This window comes from Geotrypetes seraphini, chromosome 3 (genome assembly GCF_902459505.1).
Source record: "Geotrypetes seraphini chromosome 3, aGeoSer1.1, whole genome shotgun sequence".
Taxonomy (NCBI): domain Eukaryota; kingdom Metazoa; phylum Chordata; class Amphibia; order Gymnophiona; family Dermophiidae; genus Geotrypetes; species Geotrypetes seraphini.
Window position 1 is genome coordinate 288,212,714 of NC_047086.1, and position 10,555 is coordinate 288,223,268.

Consider the following 10,555-nt stretch of genomic DNA (forward strand, 5'->3'; position numbering starts at 1 on the left):
CGACTCCACGACATGGTAATCCTCATTCGCACAGACAATCAGGCCGCCATGTATTATATCAACAAGCAAGGAGGCACGGGCTCGGCCCTCCTTTGCCAGGAAGCTCTACGAGTCTGGGACTGGGCGGTGCGCCACAACGCCCTACTCAGAGCAGTATACATCCAGGGGGAGAACAACGTCCTAGCAGACAAACTAAGCCGTCTGCTACAACCGCACGAATGGACTCTCCATTCCAACCCCCTTCACCAAATCTTCACGCAATGGGGGACGCCTCAGATAGACCTCTTTGCGGCTCCCCACAACGCCAAACTGCCTCAGTTTTGCTCCAGGATCTACACTCCTCATCGCCTCGAGGCAGATGCTTTTCTACTGAACTGGGGGAAACGATTTCTATATGCGTTCCCACCATTCCCGCTGATCCAGAAGACCCTGGTCAAGCTGAAACTCGAACGGGCCACCATGATTCTAATAGCTCCTCGGTGGCCCTGACAACCTTGGTTCTCCCTCCTACTTCAACTCAGCAGCAGGGAACCAGTACCACTTCCAGTGTTTCCTTCACTACTTACTCAACATCAAGGATCACTACTTCATCCCAACCTGCAGTCTCTCCACCTGACAGCTTGGTTCCTCTCAACGTAACCCCTCACCAATTCTCACAAGAAGTGAGGGAGGTCTTGGAAGCTTCCAGGAAGCCCGCCACTCGACAATGCTACTCCCAGAAATGGACCAGATTCTCCTCATGGTGCGTTTCTAAGTCAAAGGAACCTCAGCGAGCTTCCTTATCCTCCGTGCTGGACTATCTCCTACACCTATCTCAATCTGGGCTCAAGTCCACATCCATACGAGTCCACCTGAGCGCTATTGCGGCGTTCCACCAGCCTCTACAAGGGAAACCCCTCTCGGCCCATCCGGTGGTCGCCAGATTTATGAAAGGACTCTTCCATGTTAACCCTCCTCTCAAACCACCCCCAGTAGTTTGGGACCTCAATGTAGTCCTTTCCCACCTCATGAAGCCCCCGTTTGAACCACTCAACAGGGCCCCTCTGAAGTATCTCACCTGGAAAGTGCTTTTCCTTGTAGCCCTTACGTCCGCTCGCAGAGTCAGCGAACTCCAGGCATTGATGGCGGACCCACCATTCACAGTATTCCACCATGACAAGGTGGTCCTCCGCACTCACCCGAAATTCCTGCCTAAGGTGGTCTCCGAATTTCATCTCAACCAATCCATTGTACTTCCAGTATTCTTCCCTAAGCCTCATTCTCACCACGGAGAATCGGCCCTTCACACTCTAGACTGCAAACGTGCCTTGGCTTTCTACCTGGATCGCACCAAGCCACACAGAACCACTCCTCAACTTTTTGTCTCCTTCGATCCTAACAAGTTGGGAAGACCCGTATCAAAGCGCACCATCTCTAATTGGATGGCGGCTTGTATCTCTTTCTGCTATGCCCAGGCTGGATTATCACTTCCTCGTAAGGTCACAGCCCATAAGGTCAGAGCAATGGCAGCCTCAGTAGCATTCCTCAGATCAACACCAATCGAGGAAATTTGCAAGGCTGCCACCTGGTCCTCGGTTCACACATTCACCTCACATTATTGTCTGGATACCCTCTCCAGACGGGATGGACAGTTTGGCCAAACAGTATTGAAAAATTTATTCTCTTAAGTCGCCAACTCCCCCTCCATCCCACTGAGGTTAGCTTGGAGGTCACCCACTAGTGAGAATACCTGCCTGCTTGTCCTGGGATAAAGCAATGTTACTTACCGTAACAGTTGTTATCCAGGGACAGCAGGCAGCTATTCTCACGTCCCACCCACCTCCCCTGGGTTGGCTTCTCAGGCTAGCTACCTGAACTGAGGAGACACGCCCGGATCTCCGGGTAGGAAGGCACCGGCGCATGCGCGGTGCGGGCATCTAGAAACTTTAAGTTTCTACAAGCAACACGTGCTTGTGAGACGTCCGTACCGGGGCTCTGTCTGATGACATCACCCACTAGTGAGAATAGCTGCCTGCTGTCCCTGGATAACAACTGTTACGGTAAGTAACATTGCTTTCTCATCCTGGAGAATCAGCTCTTCATACTCTGGACTGTAAACGTGCTTTGGCATTCTACTTGGAACGCACCAAATCGCACAGAACTGCTCCTCAACTTTTTGTCTCTTTTGATCCGAACAAGTTGGGACGTCCTATCTCTAAGAGTACCATCTCCAATTGGATGGCGGCTTGTATCTCTTTCTGCTATGCCCACGCTGGGTTTCCTCTTCACAGTAAAGTCACAGCCCATAAGGTCAAAGCAATGGCAGCTTCTGTGGCTTTCCTCAGATCTACACCTATTGAGGAAATTTGTAAGGCTGCCACTTGGTCCTCGGTTCATACCTTCACTTCTCACTATTGTCTGGATACTTTCTCCAGACGGGATGGACTGATTGGCCAAAAAGTATTGCAAAATTTATTCTCCTAAGTTGCCAACTCTCCCACCATCCCACTTTGGTTAGCTTGGAGGTCACCCATTAGTGAGAATACCTGCCTTCTTGTCCTGGGATAAAGCACAGTTACTTACCGTAACAGGTGTTATCCAGGGACTGCAGACAGCTATTCTCACAACTCACCTACCTCCCCTGGGTTGGCTTCTCTGCTAGCTATCTGAACTGAGGAGATGCACCCTGCGCTGGGCGGGAAGGCACTCGCGCATGCGCGGTGCGGGCGACTCAAAACTTTGATTTTCTTCAAGCAAGACTGCTTGTGAGGCGTCCACATCGGGGCTCCGTTGTATCACGTCACCCATTAGTGAGAATAGCTGCCTGCTGTCCCTGGATAACACCTGTTACGGTAAGTAACTGTGCTTTACTGTGCTTGTATATTGGGAATGACGAGCTATCTTCCCTTATTCAGATGGAGTATAGTTTGTCAAATTTTCATGATATGCAAGAGGCACTCAATCCATGATTTTCCCAAGAGTGTGGGATACTTTGTTGATGTTTGTTTGTATTGTTTTTTTAAAAAATCTTTGCAATACTGAGACTTGTATTTTTCTTATCATGTTAGCTTTTACTCAGCATTAACTGGTGTTTGATTCCATATGTTCTCTTTTATTGCCTATCTTTTTTCTTCTGCCAAGTACATCTATTCTCTGCTTCAGGAACACCTACATGTAGAATGCATGAAAGCAGGTGCTCTTTGAGTACCTACTTTTATGCATATAAGCAATTAGTTGAGTGTATAGAACAATTTTATATATTCCAATTGTTCTAAAATTGCCCCCATAGTTTGTAATTTTCTCCTCTCTCTCGTTTTGTAGATTCTGTGTGGGAGAGAGATTCCTCGCTGGGTGAATCGTCTTGCCTATTTCAGTTCTTGTGTACCATTTCTCCAAAGCTGCCTACCCAAAGAATGGCTCACCCCTGCTGCCCTTCAATCTAGCATCAGCCAGGAGCTGCAGGATGGACTGCAAGAGGCAGAGGATATAGCGGTGGCAGCTTCAGCATCAACTTCAACAACTGTACCCAGACCTGGCCGCCACACAAAGCTATAAATGTCCTGTAGAGAATCAAATATGCAGAACTGCAGTATTGAGAATTCTCTCCAGAAAATGACTTGCTGGAACAGTTCCTAAAAGAAGATTTTCCAGCAGCGTTCCTTGTGTGGGAAATAAAATAACTTCCTTCTCACCTCATTTTCTAGCTCAGGATTATATTGTAGTTGGCAGAATCAGTGGGACAAAAGAACTGAGAAGACACCAACTTTACTTTTCTACCTAATTTACTCAATTTTGTAGTTTACACAGTCGGTTTTATGCAAGATCTGTTTGTTTTGAGTATGCAGTATTTTGGATTGTTTACATGTCTTTTGTTAAAACCTGCCAACAGAAGGGGGGAAAAACCGCTAAATAAGGCAGGAACATTTACTTTACCTCGTGCAGCTATAGTTAAGATAGCTGACTGCTGCTTAGCCAAATTTAGATGGACATCGACACATTTGCACAGCTACCATCACCTGTTTTAACAGAAAGAGCAAAGGCTATTTTGTGTTAGAGAAGAAAGGATGTATAATTGAAGGGCTCATTTCCTAAACTGACTAAGGCCATTTTAGTTGCATCAGAGAAAAATCAAGTTTTCATTTCCCACCAGAGGTGGAGCAAATATACAAACCATACTTTTACTCTGCTGGAGGCAAAGGACAAACGCACCTTTTGAGCTCCACAATTAATTACACTGGCAGATATCCTTTGCCATGTAAAACTACCTTATTTTTTTGCCAAAAGTGAACTTGGCAGGTTTAGGAAATAAGTCCTTCAATTGCTTACAGGGAGATCATACTATTCTTTAGCAAACAAAGAAAACTCATAATAAAATGGAAACCAGCATCAATTAAGATTTTTCACAATTGGGTGACAGGGTATATTGTATTTAAATACAAGATGCACATTGAAGAGAGTCGGCATGTTGCCTTTTCGATTGTTTTGAATGTTTGCTGCTCTACAGTGAGTTCTACAGAATGTTAGATCATTCATTGTAGTTTAGTGAAAGTAAGGGCAGAGGTCACTAAAACTCCACAACTCAACTATTACCATTTCATGTAAATCCTATACTGTGGATTTGCTACATTAAAGTTGTAGTTTGGAAATGCCTGAGGAAATATCAGGAATAACTCTGTGTGAGTTGGTCTTTGAGTACTGTAGTGCAGGGCTGCCCAAGTCCGGTCCTCGAGATCTACTGGCAGGCCAGGTTTTCAGGATATCCACAGTGAACATGCATGAGAGAGATTTGCATACCAAGAAAGCAGTGCAGGCAAATCTCTCTCATGCATGTTCATTGTGGATATCCTAAAAACCTGGCCTGCCAGTAGATCTCGAGGACTGGACTTGGGCAGCTCTGCTGTAGTGTGTAGAAAATACCCATATGCATAGCTAATTCCCTTAACTATACTAATGTGTCTGCTTAAAAAGACTTGACTATCTCTATTGCAAATAGCATAGGTATTTTTCTAATGTAACTTACACCATCATACTGGGACTCTTTACCCACAAGCATTGCCATTTGGCAAATGACAAATCACTAAGGGGCCTGTTTACTAAAGTGCACTGAAATCTGGGTTTATCGTGGGACTTTCTTGCACACTAAGCCCAAATTTAATGTGATACTTTTAGGGCTTTTTATTATTACTGTTTGCAGCTTTTATCCTTGTGTGTGTTGTCGTTCCCCTCCCTCTCTTACCAAGTCTTATTCAAATTTTGTAAGTTTTTCCTTTCTTCCATTCCTTTACAGTACTGTACAGCTTATTTGATGTACAAGATAAATGAGATAAAAGTCATATATAAACTTGAAACTTGTCATTAACATGCAAGACCTACAAAAGAAAATTAATTCAGTAGCACTTACTGCCTTTTATTCAGGAGGAATTAAGTGCTTCCACATGAAGTCTGCATTATCCAGCTAGTGCACCGTTTAGAATGCAGTAGCTGGATAGTGCAGGAATGCCCACTCTGCCCATGATATGGCCTTTCTACAAAAATATATTTAAAATAAAACCAAACAACTCATGAGTAGCACATGAAAAGAGGCAAAATACCGTGATAGCCTGTTTCCCTACAATAATGTCACATTAAGGGCTTAATTCCCTTTAGTAAAAGGGCCCCTAAAATTAATTGAAATTCTAGTGCAATAGGTGTATCATTCTGGACAAGTGGGTAATTTCCCCATAGCTGCAAGCCTTGCAGAAGGAATCCATGTGGGATTTTTTTCAGTATCCCTCTTACTTTATAGAGTACTGCCACCTACAGTTTTTTCCTTCTGAATGTGAGCCTGAAGGAATATTTCTGTTCTGCTCTGACTTTTTCTTTATTTTAGTCGTTTTTCTTTCAGCTATTTTCTCCAGTTTTCCCGGTTTGAGAAGAAGTAGATTACAGTCTGCAGCTGGCAGGCCAGTCTCTTGTGGTACCTGTTACCCAGCCTGCAGAAGCATTTTTGGAGCTCAGGGCTGTTTAGCTTGGTCACCTACTGCTTGCAGGAGTTTGAGCACAGGCTGTCAGGCATCCATTGGAGACTTGGTAATGTTTTACAGTGTGCCGACTGCATTTTTCCTTCCCCTTGATTTTTGCGTATCACAGTCTGCGAGGGTGGAGGCTCAATCAGATGCCAGTCTGGTTTGCAACCTGAAGATTTAGAACTGGAAGGATTTTTTTTCTGAGGCAGTGATCTCTTCTCCCTGATCCAGCTAACTTTGGAGCCGAGGTAGGCTGCATTAAATTGCCAGCACAGGTTACAGTGAGAAAGGCTGTTGCAGCCCATGAAGTAAATCAGGGGGTGGGGGTCTCTAAATCTGACTTTTAAGGGTTTCTGCATGTTCCCATGCGTTCCCCACCTCTAAAATCCTAAATCACTGGTTTCATTTTTTGTTTGACTGTTTTAAGTATTTTTTGGTGCCAAAACGCTGGTGGCGGCCATCTTCGATTTTTCCCAATTTTTTTTTTTTTAATTTCTCCAAAAGCTTCAAATCACCTTGTTTTGCCTCAAAACTTATAGGGAGAAAGGAGCCTGAGGACTCTATCCCTAATTCCTGATAGGATTGTGCAAGTTGTGTACCTAAGCTCACCCTTGTGCCATGTGCCTTACAGCACGTGAAGGGGGGGGGAGCATCTGGCTTAGCCTCCCCTTTGCACTCTAGGGCAGAGGAAAGAGCTGGAAGCCCCTTGGTTCAGTCCATATTCCTTAATGGCACTCGGAATAGCAGTCATCCTGCACAGAAAGGCATAGAGCCCAAGAGACGCAAGCTGGAGTCATCCTTTGGAGACTCGGTACTGCCTAGTATGGCTTTTTTCCCCAGAATTTGTTAATTTTTCTTTTCAAAGTTTTATTGTATAATTTTTCATATACAATTATATAAACTATACATCACAATTGGTTAACAAGTCCCCACTACCAATGTAGAATTTGTTAACTTGATGTGGAAAGCCTTTCAGAAGACCCATTCTAGACCTCAATCATGTCAGTGCAGCATTTAGGGTTCCACGTTTCCACATGAAGACATCTTGTTCTATCATTGCAACTATGGCTCTGGGAGAGTTTCTTGCCTCTCTGGATATTACGAAGGCCTGTTTGCATATTCCCATCTTCCCGGAACACTGAAAGTTCCTGAGTTTTCATATTCTGTTAAACTATTACCAGTTCTTGACCCCTCCCTTTGGCCTGGCTGCTGCCCCTTGCACCTTCACCAAGGTGATAGTTGTGGTGGTGGCCCACCTGCAAAAGATGGGCTTTATAGGTGCTTCCCTACCTAGACGATTGGCTGATCAGGGCTCCCTCATTTGCCGAAGGGCAGTACATGGTAGCTCAGGTCCTCTTGAGTTCTGGAGAGCCTAGGTTGGATTGTAAATTTGGGAATAGCCATTTGTCACCAACACAGTCCCTGGAATACCTAGGTATCTTGTCCAACACAGTGGATGACCATGTCTATCTTCCAGAAGCATGCAGATGGAAGCTTACTAGCCAATCTGTCTCTATCAGCGTGGCACTATCTCCAAGTGCTAAGATCCATGGCAGCCACAACACATGTTGCTAGCCCAGTGGTCTCCAGAGACACTCTCTGGAGAAATCCTTGCCTTGGATGCCAGAGGCTTGGGCCAGTTTGGACTTGTGGCTCCGCCCTCAGTCTTTCACCAAGGGTATGCCTCTCTGCATAGCTTCCTTGTTAGTTTTAACAATGGATGCTAGTCTCTACAGCTGGGGATCTCACTTCAATCATCAGCCAATTCAGGGGCGGTGGCCAGCCAACCTGGAAAAGTGGTCAGTCAATAGGCTAGAGCTCAAAACCATTTGACTGGCCTTACTGAAACTGCAGAAGACTCTGAAAAGCCAAGCAATTCGAGTCTTCTCAGACAGTGACATAGGCTACAACTGTAGCAATTGCCAGGGGGACGCTAAGAGTGCTCATCTGTGTCTGGAAATCTGCTTGATCTTCAACTGGGTGGAACATTATATTCAGGCACTTTCAATGGCACATGTAGCAAGAGTGGACAGTGTCCAAGCTGATTTCCTCAGCAGAAGGACCTTGGATTTGGGCGAGTGGATGCTGTCTGATTCAGCTTTCCAAACCATTGTTCGGCCTTGTGGCAAGCCATTGTTCTACCAGGCAGTGTTCGACCTTATGGCAATGGCAAACAACAAGAAAGTAGACAAGTTCTGCAGTCAAGGATCTGAGCCCGGAAGCATGGATCTGGATGCGCTGGTTCAACCATAGCCACAGAGTGTGCTGTTATATGTGTTTTCTCCGTAGCCCATGATAGGCTGAATCCTGCAAAGGATTGTGAGTCATTGGGGAAAGGTCATTCTGTTGGCTCCAGACTGGCTACATAGACCGTAGTATGCAGATCTGGTTCATCTTTGGATGGGCCTTGGTCTCAGGCTACAAGTACAACCGGACCTGCTTTCCTAGGATCCATTGATCATAGAAGATCCAGATTGTTTTGCTCTTAAGGCATGGCTATTGAACACAAAGCGTTAGCATGCAAAGGGTACTCGGAAGTGGTCATTACCACTCTCCTCAAATCTAAGATTCTGACAATGGTCTCAGCCTGTGCTAAATCATAGAAGACTTTCCATTATTGGTTTGCCCAAGAAAAGGTGGAGCCTTGAGGCTTCCCTTCAGGTCCAAGTGGCGGGTTTCTTTTGTTTTAGAGCTCGAGACCACAGATCTTTGCTGGCTTCTCATCCAGACATAGCCAGATTTCTGAAGGGTGCCCTACATATCAGGCCTCCGGTGAAACCGCCTTTCCCTTCATGAGATCTTAATGTGGTTTTTTTTGAGGTGTCAGCCATGCTCCTTAAGAGTTACTGAAGGAAGTGTCTTTGATGGATCTGACACTCAAAATGGTTTTTCTAGTGGCTGTGACATCGGCGAGAAGGATCTCAGAACTTCAGGGTTTCCTGCAGGGAGCCTTTCCTTAAAATCATTGACAATGGAGTCTCATTATGCACAATTCCTTCTTTTCTGCCGAAGGTGGTTTTGGCATTTGATGTCAATCAGGAAGTCAGATTGCCATCATTCCAGTCTACAGGAAACAGGACTGGATTCTAAAGAAGCTGGATGTGAGAAGAGTGCTTCTTAAATATCTTGATGTGACCAATGAGTTTAAGCTCTCTGACCACCTTTTGTACTGACCAATCCAGCTAGGCGAGGTGCGCCAGCGTCCAAGGCCACTATTTCCAGGTGGATCCATAGGATCATTTCGTCAGCGTATGTTGTTTGTAGGGAGCAGTCCCCCATTTCTGTTAAGGTGCATTTGACCAGAAGTGTGGCTTTATTGCGGGCTGAAGCCAGGGCAGTCTCCCCCGTGGAGACTTGGTCCACTCTACATACTTCTGCTAAGGTTTTACAGAATGGATGTGGTGGCAAGGGAGGACTCTGCCTTCGGTACTACGTGCCGGTGCAGTCATCCCACCCTAGATTTCTGGGACCTGTTTTGTATGTTCCACTTGTCCAGAATGACACACCTATTGCACTAGAAAAAGAGATTAGGTTCTTAACTTGCTAGTATCCTTTCTAGTAGATAAGTGTCATTCTGGACCTCCGCCCTGTCATTTATTTTCTGTGTCTTCCTACAGTCTCATTCACAATGTTCTTGGATGCCAGTCAGACTTTAAAGCCATGAAGAGTAGTCTATTACTAGTGTAATTTGGGATACTAATTTAGCTCCTTTAATGCTTGTGTTGGCGTGTTTGTTTCCACGTTTGTTGTTGTTTCATATTTGTTTTCTTTCGAGCAGAACAGTCTTATTAGTTAAAGAGGTTTCTCCATACTTCTACTTCTCCTAGGTTTTCAAAAGGGCTCTTGCCTGCTTGAGAACTAACTGTAGGTGGCAGTAGAGCCCTCTGAAGTAGGAGGATACAGAAAAAATCTGGAGTGGATTCCTTCTGCAAGGCTCGCAACTATGGAGAAATTACCCGCTTGTCCAGAATGACACACCTATCTACTAGAAAAGATATTAGCAAGGTAAAAGCCTAATCTCTTTTTAGTCATTAGAGGTTGCTTTATTGAAGTTGTTTTATATGAATGAGTTTGGTTTTGTGGTGTTAGTATTTAGAAAGTGTGTCACACAATCTGTCAATTATTGGTTACATATACAGTTTGTAATTTGAAAAATTAGGCATTGGTGAAATCTCCAAATTTAAATGTTTGCATATTTGATATTTAAATCTTTATAGAGGTTGATAACACACAGGCTGACAGAACTAGTTCTGTAGTTCATTAAGTATATTGGGTATACTGAAGAAAAAATGTTAGATAAATTGGGCTACTGATTAGGTTTGAACAGATGATCAACACAACACCACTTTTTCCTTGCCTTATGATTATTAAAAACTTAAGAACCAACAGTATAGCTTACATCCTTGGTCTTCACTCCCAGTTCTTGAGGGCCTCCAGTAGGCTAGACTTATAAGTGACCCTAATGAAAAGACATGATTGAGATTTGCATACATATATTAGGGGGGTATCCTGAGAACTGCCCTCTTGGTGGCCCTTGAATTGGGAGTGAAGACAAGGGCTTACACGGTAGA

At 44.6% G+C, this 10,555-nt stretch overlaps 1 protein-coding gene across 2 annotated transcripts in view; it reads left to right on the top strand.

The window, feature by feature from the left end:
* The window catches only part of DESI2 (desumoylating isopeptidase 2), a 126,405-nt gene extending 121,648 nt beyond the window's left edge, over positions 1–4,757 (top strand). For both annotated transcript variants that reach the window (XM_033936493.1, XM_033936494.1), the window contains exon 5: positions 3,301–4,757. In XM_033936493.1, coding sequence (XP_033792384.1) covers positions 3,301–3,534 — 234 coding nt within the window. In that variant the 3' untranslated portion in view covers positions 3,535–4,757. The remainder of the gene's footprint in view (positions 1–3,300) is intronic.
* The last annotated feature ends 5,798 nt before the right edge of the window (positions 4,758–10,555 follow it).